Below are 19,191 nucleotides of genomic sequence, written 5' to 3'. Positions count from 1 at the left end.
CACACACACACACCTCCACCAACCACACACACATTCATCAGCAACAAATACTCTACTGCTCGCGCCTCGTGTCAAAGAATAGACAAAAGTTTAGATGCCTCTGAATATTTTAGTTGTTCTCTGCACTATTTAGAGAGTTTATCTGAAATATTCATCGGCTTAATCAAATTTTCCTAAAAAAGTGTTAAATATTTCAAGCAACAGTGAAATCCATTACAGGCCCTTTAATAGTATCTAGGGAACATGTATGTGTGTCAGGTGGGTACCTGCTAGCTGAGGGTTTAAATGGACACCAATGGCACATAATCACAGGAGAGAGACATTACTATGAACAGTTCAGATCACAGACATACACTTTATTACACATTTATAGAGTTTTATTCACTATGCATTTTCACAGTATAAATCTATTATGGATTTTTTCCCATAGTTTTTGCAATATGCAAAAAGTATAAAACACTCAAATAAAATGTTATCTCAATTTTAGTCACTTTTAATCTGCAATTTAGATAAATGCACATTTTGAAAAAATCTTTGTCACAAAAGAATGTATCTAGTATCTAGTGAAAGCAACATAATATGATGGAAAAACTAAGGGAAAAAAAGCAAAACATCTCACAAGGGGGTCATTAAAAGTCTATTATGTTTAAAAGTGCTTAAAATACACCCATTCAGCTCTAAAGGGTTCATAAAAAGGGTAGGATGCCATTATGCAGTGTATGGTGCAGTTTTAAAGCACCCCTGAGGGTTCAGGAGCGGGTGATGGCAAGCCGGATGTGCATTCTGCCCTCTCAGCCGATCAATTCCCAGGCTAATGTTCCTCTCTTTTGCGGCATATGCCTCACTCTCTCTATGACTTCTACCTCTTGCTCTCTCACTCACTCACTCACTCTCTCTGTCTCTCTCAGGTTGAACTTGTTAAATATTCATAATGCCTCAATCTCAGAGCTGTGTTTATAGAGGCTTGTCCAAAAGGGATCCAGTGTGACAGAGTTCACTGCTTCTAAAGAGGTCTCTTCATTGTGTGTTTGACCTAGAGAGCCCCTATTGAAATAACTAGGTAGCCATCACTCCACTATTGTTTTACAACAGATGTTCTTGGGACAATGTCTGAATTCATAGCAGAACAGAAATAGTTGGCAACTCTTTGGGGACAAGACCAACATACACACTAAAGCCCGACTGCCAGTGATTTTATCAGTGGAGGTCACCTGGTTGTTGCATTGTCGGTAGCTATGCAAGTAGGCTTTTAAGTCACTGAATGCATTAGGGATTTGCTAAACTATATCGACTATTTAGTGTGTTGTGTGAAGGACTGGTCGACCAAGGAGGCCTGAAAAATAAGCTTCCACTAGACCTTGATCAAACCCAGCTGGCACATGACCAACATTTAATGTTAAAACAATTTTAATGCTAAATGTTGTAAAAAGTTAACAAAATAACCCTAACATTTACCAAGATCTATATGAAAGACAATGAAAAAAATTTTGTGATATCAATGTTGATTCCATCTGCAAAATTGAAAAAAAATTCAACAGTGATTTAACCTTGACCCATGATATTGATTCACCCACAAAAATGTTGAAATGAAAAAGTTGTTTCTTAGAGGGTGTTCACACAGAACACATTATTGCATTCCAAAACTGCTAGACGAAGCCCCAAGACACATTTTTAAAATGTTCAACTATTTTTAACATGATACTGTGAGATGCTGAAACTGAGATGTTACAGACTCATGATATATTATAGACTATATTTAACTGATAAAGAAGTAATAGATACTAAATAATAGATATAAACTTTATTGTACAAAACATGTTGTTGTTGTTGTTGTTACAAAAAAAGGAAACTATAATAATGGAAATATTGCTTAGAATAGATGATTTGAAGTACAATGTCTAGAAATTCAATACTGAATGCAGTGTAGCAGCAGTACACTCTTAAAAATAAAGGTGTTTCAAAAGGTTCTTCAAGCGATGCCATAGAAGAACCATTTTTGGTTCCATAAAGAAGCATTCACTCAAAGGTTCTTTAAAGAACCATCTCTTTCTTACCTTTTTATAATCTGAAGAACCTTCTTTTGCCACAAAGAACCTTTTGTGAAACAGAAAGATTCTTCAGATGTTAAAGGTTCTTTATGGAACCATTTAGACAAAAAGGTTCTTCTATGGCATCGTGAAGCACCTTTATTTTTAAGAGTGTACCTTAAAGAGGAAAAATGTAGGGCCTAACTTCTCAGAGATGGTTGCATCATGCAGTACTGAATAATTTCTTTATAATATGAAAAATAGAGGCAATGATTCACCTGTTGTGTTCCACAAAAGAAGTCACATGGGTTAGGAACAGCATAAGTGCTAACTATTCCTTTTATCATTCATGTTGTCAAAACTGTCTTTAAAGCTGAATGATTTCCGGTTATTTTGTCACTGCATGAAAGAGATTTGGCATAACAGAATCACAGAGATGATGCATGAGAGGCCATTAGGACACTCCATCTTCAATCAATCCATGCATACATACTTACATTAAAAAAAATAATAAAGATTAAAATTAAAAAAATTAAATTCAATTAAATTAAATTGAACAAAACTAAATTAAATTAAATTAAAAAGCTCATCCAAAGGGTGGGTCCCCCCTACCTTTCCTGTTTTTAAATCAGAATCTTATTATTTGTTTATCCTTTACTCTAAGACTTCAGAGCCACTGCGAATCTGAAGGAAAGTCCAGACAGCTGGGATCAGATTAGGACAGCAGTCTCACCAGAGTCCCTTCACTTCAAGCGAACAGTCTTGGCTTTACATTCAGAGTCTTGTAGATTAGACATGCCACCATTGAGAGAAGCCATCTGATCGATGTGGAAAGAGACCAACTATAGATTTAAAAAATATATATATAAGGTATTTGGGGACAGCCTAATCTGAAACCAATGATACCATAATATCATAATAATAGCCCAGGACACAGTGTGGCAAAAGTGGCAGATCCTTCAAAAAATGATGAATCATATAGCGATGTGCCTTTATCTGGAAGCACCAATAATAACAAAACTTACTAAATCAAATTCAACATAAAATTACAAATATGTTTTAATGAACAGTAAATTAAAATTACAGTGCATGGGTGTCAATGTTTAGACCTTCCACACAAGAAAACATGTTTCTGTCAAACACCTGCTCCTCAAGCAGGATGCACTTCAGTATATACTGTTTGCACCAAGTATAAATAGACACTGTCAAAATATAGTTATATAAGAAATATTCTTGTATAGAGTTATACAATACATATCTGCTATATAGAAACTAAATAGAATGTGTTAGATAAATTAGATTAAATAATAAACCAAACTAAACATGGGCTTGTTTCATTTAGAGTTGATACACTACTATGTAACTCCCACCCACATCCAGTCCTGCTCAAATACAATATAAAAACAGCTAACTTTGTTTAATCAGTTAACCATTGCCACAGATACAGATACACATAATGGGCCTCATTTATCAATCTAACGTAGAAACAAGTTCAGATCCATGCGCACAAATCAGGGATGGAGAATCAAATCTTACGACAGAGTTCACGTGTGATTCATGAAACATTCGTATGCCGCCAATCTCATTTTACGAATGATCGCACGTTGATAAATGTGGCGGCAGAAAACAATCGTTATTTGAATATCACGCCCCTAAAAACACCCTGGTTTAGAAGCCTCGCCCCTAGAGTTTACGACACGGAGAAACGAAACCTGGCCAAAAAGAGGAAGTAATCTCGTGACAGAAAAACTGATCTTACTCCAAAAACACCCGTCAACCTTGTAATTGCAAACTTAGCTTGTTCAGGTGTGTCTGGTTAGGGTTGGAGCTGAACTCTGCAGGACTGCGGCTCTCTAGGACCGAACTTGCCTATCCCTGCTCTAGACCATGTGTACGCACTCTTTTACTGGAATGAGCGAAATAATAAAGCAAACAGAATGATTTTAATGTCTGTTAAACATTTGACATATAGTTCCCCTCACTCTACAACAAATATTTTAAATTTAACGGTATTCAGAACAGAACAAAAATGTAAAAATAAGTAGTTATAAAATTATATATTAAACTATAAAATAAAACACAAATTAGGCTATAGTGGCATTCATTATAAACAGCATACAAATGGCAAGCAAAACTGAAACGGCATGGCTCACGAGCCTGTCTCCACAAGAATCCAAATGTTTCCATTTTTGCCATATTTGTAATATTTGTTTGCACAACTATTATTCATTATGTAGCCTAAACGTGGCTTTATATTTCACTCATGTTCTAATTTCCGTGTAAAATCCTTCACATGCGTAAAAATGTTTGTTTGGGCGCTGCACGCTGAATTTACAGCGGCCTGATGTATAAACGTTGCGTACGCACAAAATAGGCATGGAAATGTGCGTAAGCAATTTTCCATGCACATTTCGGGATTTATAAAATATAAACTAGGCGTAAATATGAGCGCACCGTACGGAAACTCTAGACCATGCGTACGCACTCTTTTACTGGAGTGAGCGAAATAATGAAGCAAACAGAATGATTTTAAAGTCTGCTTTACATTTGACATATACATTTAGATTAAATATGACACTCTTAATAATGAAGTTAAGCACTGAAATTTCATGAAATTATAATCCAGCAATGACAACATTTTTATATGAATTTAAACAGAAATATTTGCAGAGGATGTGAATAAGGAAGCAAACAGAATGATTTTAAAGTCTGTTTTACATTTGACATACACATTTAGATTAAATATGACACTCTGAATAATTAAGTTAAGCACTGACATTGCATGCAGTTATTATCCAGAAATTACACCATTTGTATATGAATTTGAACAGAAATATTTGCAGTGGATGTGCTGCTTTCGAACAATTTTCCTGTGGTAGGCTATGTGATTAAATGTTTTAATCACAGCGAGGATTGCTTGGCGTATGACAATTCCGCTTTAAATTGTGTTCTAAATAGCAAAACTGAGAAAATACTTTTGCAAGAATAATGATCACTGATGTGAACTTGACTTCGTCTGATGCTTTGGAACATAGGCGGTAACGACAGACATAAGGATGCGCTCGTTGATCAAACAGTCCATTGGCTGGGTTGAACAGGTCCGATGACAGTAGAACTGTTCTCAAGTGTTGCGCACAAAGGCCTAATGATAACCCCTTTCGCGCTCTTCCCGATATTGTGACAAACACCATATTTGAAAGATTGAATCTGAAATAAATTCTAAGATATGCGCGTTTTATTTTCAAAATGTTTTGTTATTGACGCGGTGAGTCAGACAGCTACACTGCAAAAAAAATAAGGCCTATCTCTTTCCATAAAAATATAGGCTATAAACATTCTAAAATATATGTTTACCTTTTAGGCAAATTGCATAAATTAGAATAGTGATGTCTCAAAACGGGACACTGCACACTGAATTTACAGCAGCCCTTTTAAAATAAACAGTGTAACTTTTATGTTCGGTTGACTGCATTTTAGTTTGATGATGAATGGCTGAAATGTCAGACAATGGTAGAACTAATGTTTGTGTGTGCGTGAGGTGCCTGTGCGATCAGATGGATTAAATCAAATAAAGATATAAAGAAAAGAAATAAAATGCATTAAGAGTGTCACAAAAACAAGCGTAGCCTATACTTGTTGAACTGTTTTTTTTTTTCCTTTTGTTAATCTGTTAATTATATTATAGCCTATTATATATTTTGTGTGATCCTTTTATTTTATTCCTTTTATAGACCTAATTTCTGTTTTTCTCCTTTCACAGTAGCGCTGCAGGTGCATGACGCGACGATTGAATCCTCATGGACTTGTTTATGCTGCTATTCGCGCATATAAAGCTAAAGCCCTGTATAAAACCAAAAACAAAGACACTCTAATCTTACTGGTTAACGATCGACTAATGAGCTTCGTTTGACGGTCATGAAAATAAAAATGAACAAAATGCTGTCATTCTACAATTCTCCACCGTATTTACAGAACCTCTGTTCACAGCTGTCGCGCACAGACAGTAGCCTAATGATAACTCCTTTCATGCTCTTCCCAATATTGTGACAAACACCATATTTAAAAGATAGAATTTGAAGGAAACTCTAAGATATGCTTTAAATAAGATATATTTACACTGCAATAAAATAAGGCCTATCTCTTTCCATAAAAATATAGGCTATAAACATTCTAAAATATATGTTTACCTTTTAGGTATATTGCATAAATTAGAATAGTGATTTCTCAAAACGCATTTATAGTCCGTACTATCTCATATTTTCCTAACGTGTTGTAGGCTACCCTTAACTGCGTTAAACATGGTGTCACGTGGATGGAAATATGCATGGAAATGATATGCAGATGACATTATGCATATTAAAACTAGGCGCTGTAAGCTCCATATATGGCTATTTTGGGGAGGAGACGGGGTGGAGATTCATGTATGCACAATCTTCCGCTGACTGGGTATTACAAAGGGAATTTTGCGCAGCTTCTGGCGTACACATGGCTTTATAAATCTGAAAACTTTTGTACGTACGCAAAATCTAGCTTTTGTGCATATGCATAATAATGATCATTTTTCTGAACTTGCCTTTGTTTGATGGCTTTGGAACATAGATGGTAACGACAGACATAAGGATGCGCTCGTTGATCAAACAGTCCATTGGCTGGGTTGAACAGGTCCGATGACAGTAGAACTGTTCTCAAGTGTTGCGCACAAAGGCCTAATGATAACCCCTTTCGCGCTCTTCCCGATATTGTGACAAACACCATATTTGAAAGATTGAATCTGAAATAAATTCTAAGATATGCGCGTTTTATTTTCAAAATGTTTTGTTATTGACGCGGTGAGTCAGACAGCTACACTGCAAAAAAAATAAGGCCTATCTCTTTCCATAAAAATATAGGCTATAAACATTCTAAAATATATGTTTTCCTTTTAGGCAAATTGCATAAATTAGAATAGTGATGTCTCAAAACGCATTTATAGTCCGTATCTCATATTTTCCTAACGTGTTGTAGGCTACCCTTAACTGCGTTAAACATGGTGTCACGTGGATGGAAATATGCATGGAAATGATATGCAGATGACGTTATGCATATTAAAACTAGGCGTTGTAAGCTCCATATATGGCTATTTCGAGGAGGAGACGGGGTGGAGATTCATGTACGCACAATCTTCCGCTGACTGGGTATTACGAAGGGAATTTTGCACAGGTTCTGGGGTACACATGGCTTTATAAATCTGAAAACTTTTGTACGTACTCAAAATCTAGCTTTTGTGTGTACGCACACATTTAAGCTGAGACCAGACGTGAGATTTGATCATAGCCACCGCTCACGTCCATATTGATCAATTCCAAGTTTTGCGTTGAAATGACCGTACGACCAATTTTCTGTCGTACGTTCGTTTCGTAAATGAGGCCCAATGGATCTGTTTTCACCTGATGGTATCAAAATGCAGTTCCAGTGATCTGATCAAAAGTAGTCAGCTGAGATACATTCTTTTATCCTCTTGGTATTAACTTCCCTCTCAAATCATCCTGTGACCATTTGTGATCAGAATTTGTTGAGATTCTCCTGTCTTATTTTGTCACATCCCACATCACTTTTGCAGGCCCTTGTACCCTGACTCTTATAAGCCAGCCAGTAAGATTGGAATTGCCAATTTCAGACAGCAATATGGATAAAACAATATGTAAATAGCCAATATTTGGTTGAAACAGTACAGTCTTAACAGCATTTGTGTGTAAAATCAATATAAGAGCTCAGTGGAGAAGAGTGCCAATTTGACCCCTTTTATTTTTCCATACTTCGAAAGCCACTTAAATGGATGAAGGCAAATTACAGACGGACAGCTGGGCTTTGAGGCAGCGAAGGTTCCATTTTGTAGGTTAAATATTACTGTAAAGTGGGAGTATTAACATGATTCTGATTGGTACAGTGACTATACATCTATATACATTTATCATGCAAACTGAAATACATTATGTAGGCCCAGTATAGCAGGCTACAGCCAAGAAAGACTGAGTGAGTTGTAATCTCTGAAACTCTCAATCCTTTGAAGTTAACCACTGAAGTGAATACTTCCATGGCAAATCATTCTGACATTCTTTGACAAACAGCCCAGGAAATAACACTTGACCTGCCCCCTCTCTCTTTACTCTCTTTCTCTTGCTCTCTCTCTAAAAAACATTTTAAATATGTTTCAAATATTTGACATGTTTACATTGTAAATATCAGTGTTGTAGTACACCAGACTGGACTCTGTCTCAAGTATGAGTCCAAGACCATATTTTCATGGTCTTGGCCTTGTTATGGACTCATCTGACTCGGTCTTGACTCAGATTCGACCTTCCCCTTGTGAAAAATAAGTGAATTAAATTGTATTAAATGTACACTTGTAGTATACTTCAAATTTTAAAAGTATATTTTACAATAAAATCTGTACCTCAAGATAATGTAATTATGACCCCTTTAATTAGTTAAAGGGGTCATATGATGCGATTTAAATTTTTCCTTTCTCTTTGGAGTGTTACAAGCTCTTGGTGCATAAAGAAGATCTGTAAAGTTGCAAAGACTAAAGTCTCAAACCCAAAGAGATATTCTTTATAAAAGTTAAGAGTCAACCACACCTACCTAAAACAGCTCATTCTAACACGCCCCCACATGTCTACATCACGATGTGGGAAGATTTGCATAACGCCGCCCAAATGTCCACGCAAAGAAAGAAGGCGTAACTTTTATTCTCGCTGCAGTATTGTCCCCGTCGTCATGTCGTGAATGCGCTCCGTATTTCGTTGTGAAAGCGAAACAACTTTGTTTGGCCTTTCAAAAAGATGACGATATCTGCTTCATCATGCCTAGAGTGGATCCGTGCTGGTCGCTGAGGAAATACATCAACTTCACGCTGTGAATCACCGGATTGGCTTTCACTGTGGACGAAGCAGAGTCCAGCCCGAGGTCGTCACATGTGGTTGCCGCAAGCCCGCCGGCCGCTCCTTCATCGAATCCGCCGGCCGTTCCTCACTCTAGGCCACCGTGTGTGACGTTGTGTGTTTCGTAGCAAACTACTTTGTTTGGCCTTCCAAAAGAGGACACGTCCTGATCCTGGTAGAGTAGACTACAATGCCGGCTGACTCACAGACTGTAAGAACGTTTTCATATTTAAAGGAGTTGCCACTGACGATTCAAACGCGAGTTTTGAGCAGTGTAGAGTAGCATTTGTTGTGTCATTTCTTCGATCACAAATGCAGACATGGTTTTATGTTTACGTGGCGCGATGCAACGCAACGCGTAAAAAGACAGTATAAGTCATTATAATCCATAATTATGTCCCCACTGGATGCAACAAATGCCTCGTTTATAATGGGTTTTAATGTTTTTGTCTCGTCGCTCCGGCCGGGACACGGCATCACAGTATGGTAAGGGGCGTAACATTTCCGACACACGCTTGAGGTATTCGGCCAATCACAACGCACTGGATAGCTGGATCAGAGCACACCTCACTTTTCAGAACGATGAGCTTTGTAAAAATCGACACGTTTCAAAAAGTCGGGGCATAGAGGAGAAACAATAATGTGCAGTATGTGGAAAATAATGAGTTTTTTTTTACCTTAAACCGCATAAACACATTTCATTACACCAAATACACAAAATAATGTTCTTTTTAGCAACATCATATGACCCCTTTAATTAAAATAAAGGCCAAGTGTAATTAAAGAGAGTATACTTCATGACTCTGTTTCTCGGCACACTTTTAAAATGGCACACAAGGCTTTTAAAAATTGCAATAAGTAACTATATCAAATTGAAGTTTTAATGTACATACAAATGCACATGTAAAGTACATGATTATAATCATAACTGTAGTTTGTTTTTAATATTACATTTGAGGTGAACATTTTTTAAATGTACTAAATTGCAACTTTACTAAATTGCAACAATTACAAATATATTTAACTACATGACATATAAGTTTCAATAGAAAAAAAATATTAAAGTATATTTTGGTTTACCATAAATGCTTGTCAGTACAATTGGAAGTACAATAATACCATAATACATTTGAATCTATATATAAATAACATGCAATTAAGTGTCAGAAAACATTTAGTATTCAATATTATTTTGAAGTATACTATTTCTGCAATAAGTACTCTATTTAAAAATATACTATATTGTACTTTTTTGGACAAGGATCCTCCGGTCTCGGTCTTGACTCAGACCCAAAATACGCTGACTCCAATGAGCTGATCTCGACTACAACATTGACAAATAAGTAATTGGCCTACTGTGTCAACAGACTGGACTGTTCTTAGCTGCTACAGATCTATGAAAAGTAACTTGTGGACTGAGACATATTTTTTAAATGGGTCTAAGGTCATCAGGGCCTACCCACAATCTGTCGACCATTGACAGTTGTGCATCTTATTAGACAAGGTGAATAATTAGGCAGTGTCATGAATTACAGGACATATTTTTACCTTACTGAATAAATTTGTGCCCGCTGAGAGCAGCCCGCTGAGAGTGCCGCTCTTGATTCACTCTAATACAACGATAATAAAGAGCTTGATCTTGAAATACTCAATGGGTTTACTCTTTACATTAATGTGATTTGTCTACATATTTCTGACCAATTTCAAAGGCTTCGTATAACATACAGAGGTACGTACCCTCTTCTGTTTAAAATAATCTCAACAGTATTTTCTTGTTTTTGCCCCACTACGTGTAGGATTCAGCAGCCTCAGCTTTTTGCTTTGGTTATGGCCCATTGCAATATTGTAAGCTTTAGAATCATTAGGGCAGAGAAATGATAACATGAAAAATTGATATAAAAAAAATAAAACACAATTTTCACTCTTTTTTTTTGTTATAATATATTTTGAAGGAAAATTTCAACATGTTCCAAAACAAAATGTATATTTTGTATTTATAGATATATTTATTTAATATTCAGATTTTATTACAGCTTTTTTGTTATTAATGAAACTTATTTTAATAGCTTTAGTTTTAGTTTGTTAAAAAAAAACAAAAAAAATCTAAATGGTAGTAGTAAAAAAATTGAACCGTTATGATGCATACCTCAAACTGACTAAAAGTGGTCACTGGGGATTTTTTTAGCCGATTGCAATATTATCCAACTAACAATTAAACGGTCAACCCAGAGTCTATTTATGGTTAAGTACCAGTTTAACACAGACTGGAACTAATTGGAACTGACTGATGCACAATAAAGCATGAAATATGTTCAAATAAATAATCAGGATTGTAGCACCCATGGAAAATGTTACTTATAGCATTCTTTTAATGTCTGCTTCTGCTCAGATGAAAAGTTTGCACTAGTTTAACATTTTTGCACCACTATAACCAACCATAGGCATGTTCATTGTGTGCATAAACAATCATTAATCAGAGGAATGTAAATTAGCATGTATACCTATCAGTAACAACAAACTTGTGTTTGTTGTTACTGATAGTGTTTGACAAACACTCACTTGCAATACAGCCATGAGCAAACCGCACACCAAAACTATAAAAATTCCCATTATAATCAACAATCCCAGACACGGTTTAAAGATTCAAATGTCAAATTCTGAGCAATAACGGGGGTCTGAAAGTGTCTAGCTGTCATTCAGCTGTCTCAGTTTGGATGAGATCAGAGTGTGACGTAAGGGGCCAGAGATACGGACCCATTCTGTGATGAGTCTAAAAATGGCTCTTGATAGAGCTGCCACATTACCATGCAGGCTTGGCGTCTTCATTCGCTGCCACTACAGCAGACAAAGGCTGAAGTGTGTTCACTGCCAAAACACAGACTTCAGCTGACCTGCTGCTGTCTAACACCCCGTACAATCCACTGCGTTCTAACAGTCTCCAAACTCTGAGAAGGTGATTATGTGATTATCAAAGCTGCACCTTCTTTTAAACACTCCAGTGAATTTTTATTAAGCACATTCTACGCTCTCAAATTCCTCATTGATTTCTAAAGAGAATAAACACTTACAATAAGGTCTCAGTGAAACATACAGAACGTTACAACACATTCACAACACCCCCACATCAATCCACCCACTCACTTTTTCCTCCTACACCCTCTCTCTAGCACAAAAGTTAACAAATGAAACAGGAAAACTATTCAGCCAATGTATCATACACACGGGGGAGTCGTGTCTTAGGCTGCAACTTCCTTCTCATTAGCTTAATGGCATTTGAGGCCTTTAACTCAGTAGAAACAGCATGTAGAGAGACATACAAGAGACAACTGGTATTAAACTGCATGACTAGTTCCATTGATACGACACTACATGTATGTGGGGTGCATCATATGCAACATATTGTGTGCGGTAACATGAAGGGGGAACCCAAATCAGTTTTGAAATGCTTGTAAATGCATCCTATAAATTCACAAATAAGTGCATGAATAAGCCTTTTAGGTTAACAACATTTTTTTTGAATGTGATAATATGCAGATTTTTATCACAACTAGAGAGCTGCAGTGAAAAAAATGGCAACATCTAAATACCTATAACTTTTATTCAAGTCAAAAATATTATTTGATATTAATGAATTAACATAAATATATTTATACCAAAAATAGTTTTATATTAAAAATCAAGTAGAAATAGCTGTTTAAGAGAAATAAAAAATCAAGTAGAAATAACTGTTGCAGGTTACTACATTTTCAATGTTATTTAGCAGTGAAATGTTGTAGTTTTTTTTTTTTTTTTTTTTTTTTAGTAATCTGCAGTTTTGGACTGTAGACAACTTTTGTGGAACTCTCAGGTCCATAGAAAATGTTCGTCCAATCATTGCATTCATTCCGAATGGGTTTTAATCCACACAATGCACTTGCAGAGTTTATTCTCGACAGGTAAGCTACAGTAAACTTCTAGTTGAAAGTATTCCTAATATGTTGGACCTTTTATTGAAAGTAGCCCAGTATTTTTACCTGTTGAGACATGCCTTCACTTTTATAGACCTGTACTATAAGAGCCGTATTTGTGATGTTTGAATTGGGGGAAGCGAGATGCACAAAAGGGGCATTTGAAAACATTCTTTATTTTTATAGTTCTGTTAGGTCACACTAGTAGTGCAAAAACTGAATACTACATCTCTAACATGAACAAAAAGGTATTTTAATATAATATTTGATACTGTGTGCTGAGAAAAACACTCCTAAGTAAGGATGAGTCAGGACAACAGACTAGTTGCATTCGACAAGCATATGTAGATATTTTCTTATTGCTGTGTCTACAATCACATACTGTCGAGTAGGCACTTATATTTCATTTGATACTTACTCTGTGAATGTGAAAAAAGTATGTTCTATGTAGGAGGAATATGGAAAGAATGAATTACATGTTAGTGTACTACCCTGTTGAAAAAAAAAACAGCATATGCTGGTTAGGTAGCCTATGTTTTGAAGCATGGTAGCTGGTTTGAGCTGGTTTAAGATGGTGTTTACTTGGTCCTTAGCTGCTCATGAGCTGGTTTAAGCTGGTCCTAAGCAACTAGCTCCTGCTCAGGACCAGCTTAAACCAGCTCAAACCAGCTGCCATGCTTCAAAACATACCTAACCAGCATATGCTGGTTTATTCAATAGGCTACATCGGCCATGTCACTGTCATGTGACCTACCAGTGACAGCTGTCACTTTACTTCCATTCACTCCTCCTCCCCCATAGCTACATGGAATAGTAATAAAGTGACCTTTGAATGTGCACTCCAGAATCTCGGTGGAAGTAGTAAGTCATCCAGAACTTACTATGAATTCGGACATACTACTCTTTTGACATACTGTTTTTCACATACTATATTTTATGTCAGTGTGAACAATAAAGCCCACTGTGTATGGTTGTAGGAGTTTTCAGTCACTGCATTGTCCAATCAATTAGTTGATTTTGGAAAAAAAAAAAAACTGAAGAGCATTTAGAAGGACAGAGGGTATATTACCTTGCTGGATGATTTGGTTTTGCTGTTGTGGTTGCTGTTGGTGGGGAGGCTGGCGTCCTCATGTACACTGTCCAGAAGCCACAGCAGGAACTCCAAAGCATCATGTTGAGCGTTCCCCTTGAACTGAGAGCCATACTTGGACACAACACTCTAGGGAAGGAGCGGGAGATTGTGTCAGATAAATGTTGATATGGACACAGCTTTGAAACTAATTGCATTATAACTTCAATCATACAAATCTTGTTTTTCTCCCTGATTTCATACCCGATTCACAGCTGTTCCGATATACGGCCGTTACGCTCTCTTGGCCAACACTACTCAGCCAATAAGATTCAAGGACCAGAGTTTTCAGTGATCCAATTATAAATGGTCAGCCAAGAAGCAGTAATGTTTACACCTGGTCTTAACATGCATTTTAATTTTGTCTCCTGTGACCACTTGTGTTCAGATTTCATATAGACTGTAGCACACAAATAAAATTGAATGAATGAAGCCATTACGCTGCTTATGAGTGAGCAGGAAACTAAACAAAACGAATGGAAAGGATACAATTGGTAACAGTGACTTTGGTCATAATCCGTGTGTTTTGGCACAACATAGCGAAGTTAGAATTTATTGTTTTTGTTCGCGTTCTTAAAACACGTCCCAGAATGCTCACGTGTGTGGTGGGCGGCAAATAGGCCTTTTGTCGCTGTTTAAACACATTCGACCACACTACAAAAGCAATCCCGACTGAATGTGTTTTCAGCTACCTCTGGAAGTGGTCCCAAGTGGACAAGCTCAAAACCTTTTATACTGTGTTTACACCTGCATTTAGCATCATGCACTTGTGATCATGAACACATTTTTAATACCAGGTCTAAACAGAGCCTTATGGTCATAATTTTTGTTGTGAATGGCCCTTAATTGTTGTATAAATGTGAATCGGCCACCAATATTCTGAAAACATATACGAGGTGAGGTGTTATTTAATTTAAAGTTTAGTTACAGGTGCTGTTAGTGTACTAAAAAGTGACATTTTAAGCTGCAAAGTTGCCCAAGACAAACACCTTTTCACCTGATTATGAGTCCCTATATTGACTTAAATGAAGAGAAGTTTTCCACTTTCTTCTGTGCAAACTTAAAGCCTTAACTTGATTTGTAGTCAATGAATTCAGGCCTAAAAACTAACATTTACCAAATGTCCTGTGTGACTTTTAAGCAAAGATGGACATCAAGAACAGGTTAAACGTATGAAAAGGATTCTGAGCACATTAGCACAATGTCATATTCAGATCATAATAATCCCCTTATCCGCTTATCATATTTGGATTGATCTGGGATAGAAGCAGATTTTGGGAATCACAAAGCTTCAGTAAGACTAGAAATATATGGGTTACTCAGTAATATAAATTATGCACTGCTATTCTAATAGCACCTCATTTTGCAGATTTCTTCTCTTAACAAAAACAAAAATCCTCAAATATTAGGCCTACATTTTTTCACTCCTCAAAGGAAATATAATATTTATTTGTCATTTCATAATTGCTTCAGTATCACATTAACCAGTACAAGATGTTTATTTACAATATGAACAACATTTATCACTGATATGGTGCTTGCTCAACTGTATCAAAGGAATAGTGCACCCAAAATGAAAATTCAGTCTTCATTTATTCACCCTCATGCCAAGCTTTAAAGATGGTTGCTCTTTTTTGTAATGCTATTATAAAAAATGGAAACTGATGCAAAGTCACCATAAAAGTGGTTCATGCAACTTGTACACTATTCTAAGTCTTCTAAAGCCTAACAAACATTTTGACATTATTTACTCTTAACCCTTATGTTGTTCCAAACCTGTATGCGTCTATTTCTTTTGCAGTGTTCTACAATATTTTGAATAATGTTGTTAGCCAAACAGTTTTAGTAACCATTGTATGGCAATCAAAAACACGGAGACATTTCTTAAAATATCCACAGAAGAAAATCAGTCATACAGGTTTCATATTTGAATTTTCATATTTGAGTGTACGGTTCCTTTAAGGGCATTCACACTGTTTCATACTGGATGTTATTTCAGTCTCAACAGCACACCTGCTGCACAGGTATCAATTCAAATGATGTCTGCATGAGTAAAACAAGTCCAAAGTTCCAGAGATGTCCTCGTACAGCAGCTTTATGACATTTACACCTATAAATGTTTGTTTAACCGGGACTAAAGGCTGTAAACTGATACTTCTACTGCTGAACTGAAATTAGGACAACAACAGGCGTACAAAACTTCAGGTGGTATTATATTTTATATGTATACACAGCCATTGTAGGTTAACAGGTGCATGAAACATACCCTGGGGATAAGGATATTTAGAAAATTGACTTTCTTCCTCACAACTAGTCGCAAGCAGGTAATGGATCAACAATCAACCCTTTCATACCACAGCAGACTGTTTGAACTTATATAAGTCGCTAAACATAATAGCACAGAGACGTTGAAACCCTGTAAATTGTAAAACATTTCATTTTTGTTCTTTCAGCCTTCTCTCAGTATATCAAGGTCCAATGGTCAAACAGCAGCCAATATAATTTGTGTGAGAAGTAGTTTAGACATAAATTACTGGTGTCCATTCACTTCCTTCCCAGGACAAACCTCTCCCTTCTCTTACACAAGAATGACAAACAAGTCTAGCAGGTTAACACGACCTGTCTTGGTTCCATTGGCAATTCACTAAGCAACGTGATGAATGATGGCATTACACAACCTCAGCTTCAGCGCTGCTTGCAGAGTTTCTCTCCTACTCTTAAGCTTACCAGACAGGAATGTTTACTACATTCTTCTTTTCATTTTAGAATCAACTAGTTTTCCATTTAGACCAGGAGTGTCAAAGACATGGCCAGTGGGCTGATTCTACAGTTCTCTGAGGAATCCAATGATTTGAGGATGAAAATTAAAAGTAAAATCATGGTGAAAAGAGAACAAAAACATGTGTCCATATTGTTTTTTAGTATGAAATATATTCAACATATTACATTTTAATTAGGCCTATAGTATGTCAGGTCAGATTAACGTTTTGTCTTAATTTGTCATCTTACTGTAAAGTGTTGGAAACATTCTTTTATTTATACACATCATGCAACGGTTCCAGAGCCAGCCATTTCATTTTTTCTACTCTACAATTTGTCGCTAACAGCAAAAAGGTGGACAGATTGTATACAAAGTTTTGACTCTGTTAAGTACAAATCTGTACAATTTTGAGGGTGATTAATACTACAAAGGTATTTGTTTTTGTTTTTTTTACAAATTTTATAAATGTATGTAATCTAAAATCTTAAAAGAATGAAATTAGTAAACAAGCTTCCATTCATTTCATAAAACAGTAATATTTATTCTAAGCAGTATAAAACTCATTCTGTGCAATATTTTGTTTTAATTTGCATGCAACCAGATCTCAAGGGATCAATGTCTCAATGCTTTCATATGAATTTGTATAGAAACATAAAATTTTTAGAAAAAAAAAAACCCCCAAAAAATGTAGGTCCAGTCTTAAACCTAACCATCAGTGGAGCGAAAGCAGATCTTACAAAAATGTATGAATGAGATGCACAAATTCACACCCATTTGCCATCTATTCACCAAAATGCAGAGTAGTTACAAATGAGTGTGTTGAGACTGACACCCATGATTTAAAGGCAGACAGGAAGGAAGGGAAATCAGAGAGCAAGAAAACACAGAGAGACTGATAAAAGTCATCAAGTCTGTCTTATTTCTCCATATGGAGGACAGTCATTAATTTCTGCTGATCTTCAGACGCTGTATTATTCACTTTCCTCTGACCATCAGAGATGCCCTTCCTCCTCACCCTCATCATTTATCTCCTCACCTCAGAGACTAAATATCCACTGTGGCCTCTACCACAGAGTTTCATGTCTTTACTGTAATCAATACTAAACCCTGTAAACAAGAAAAGCACAAAACTGAATTTGATTAAATATTACTAATAAAACTATTAATATTATATCATATTGCAATCTGTTCCTATGGAAGTGCCATCTATTTTGACAGAGGAACTAAAATTATACTGGTTGTAATATAACTCGAAAAAGGTGTTGTTGAGAAGTAAAGAGGAATGCATGGAAATGGGACAGATATCAGAAACATGGATCTTAGGATGATGTCTGAGCAGAGCACAAGCTGTGCTCAAGGTGGTGTGTGTATCAGTATTGCACCTTGCTGGGTAACCGAGATGACGCAGAAACACACAAACAGTCCACACACACACGTTTGTACAGCTATCTTTTGGGGACTTGCCATAGACGTATATTATTTTCATACTGATCTAACAATATTTTCCATCCACTAAACCTAAACCTACCCCTCACAGAAATGTTTTTGCATTATTACATTTTTAGACAAACATCATTTAGTATTTTTATTTAATTTTTTTTTCCTCGTTGAGACCCCACAACGTCAAAAATGTCAGGTTTTATCCTTGTGGGAACATTTGGTCTCTTTGATTTGTCATGACAAATACAATGAAGAAATTCTTAAATCCACTATAAGTTAAAGGCGCAATAGGTGATTGTCTTCAGAAACATTTTTTGTTATGCTGGTTGAAAGTCTCTTCACATCCCGATAGCAAGCATTAAGTTAAGTGGTCTAAATGTATTTATATATTCTGTGAAAGGCGTTGGACTAGGGATGTAACGATTAACCGCGAGCTGGTTGAAAATCGATTCAAATATGTGACGATTCAAATCGGTTGAGATGCTAAACAAATCGCGATTCATTTAGAGGTAGGAGTTTATATGAAAGTATGTCTGAAGGGAACGTACTGTCTTTAGAAAAGTTTAGATGGTATTGGCCCGAATGTAAGACGACCCTGATTATAAGACAACCCCCCTTTTTCCAGACGTACCTTTTGGAAAAAGCCTTTTTAAAAACCAAATCTTGTTTTTTCTCAATAAAACACATTTTGTCTTCAATTATTTTCATATTGCATATTTTTCCTATTTTAATTTTTGTTTTGAAAGTATGGTAAAAACTGGTCAAATGTACCAACAATCACATTTAAAAAATATACACTTTTAAAAAAAAAATAAATAAATAAATAAAAAAAAAACAGGTAGCCCATCTGAATTAGGACATTTAGGCCATCCATCTAATAGTAGCCTACCAAAATCTTATTAACAGTAGAAGTTAAATCTTACTGTAGTCTTCAAATCTGGGTACTGTCTTACGTTTTAAAATCACA

The 19,191-nt window shown here is 36.1% G+C and overlaps 1 protein-coding gene across 1 annotated transcript in view; it reads right to left on the bottom strand.

Moving 5' to 3' along the window:
- usp43a (ubiquitin specific peptidase 43a) overlaps positions 1–19,191 on the bottom strand; it is a 95,569-nt gene that overhangs the window by 72,472 nt on the left and 3,906 nt on the right. The window contains exon 2 of the mRNA XM_016506829.1: positions 13,964–14,113. Within this exon, the coding sequence (XP_016362315.1) occupies positions 13,964–14,113 (150 nt within the window). The remainder of the gene's footprint in view (positions 1–13,963; positions 14,114–19,191) is intronic.

This window comes from Sinocyclocheilus anshuiensis, unplaced genomic scaffold, assembly GCF_001515605.1.
Source record: "Sinocyclocheilus anshuiensis isolate Anshui unplaced genomic scaffold, SAMN03320099.WGS_v1.1 scaffold1477, whole genome shotgun sequence".
Taxonomy (NCBI): domain Eukaryota; kingdom Metazoa; phylum Chordata; class Actinopteri; order Cypriniformes; family Cyprinidae; genus Sinocyclocheilus; species Sinocyclocheilus anshuiensis.
The sequence above is the reverse complement of the archived record's forward strand: the minus strand, read 5'-3'. Positions and strand labels throughout refer to the sequence as shown.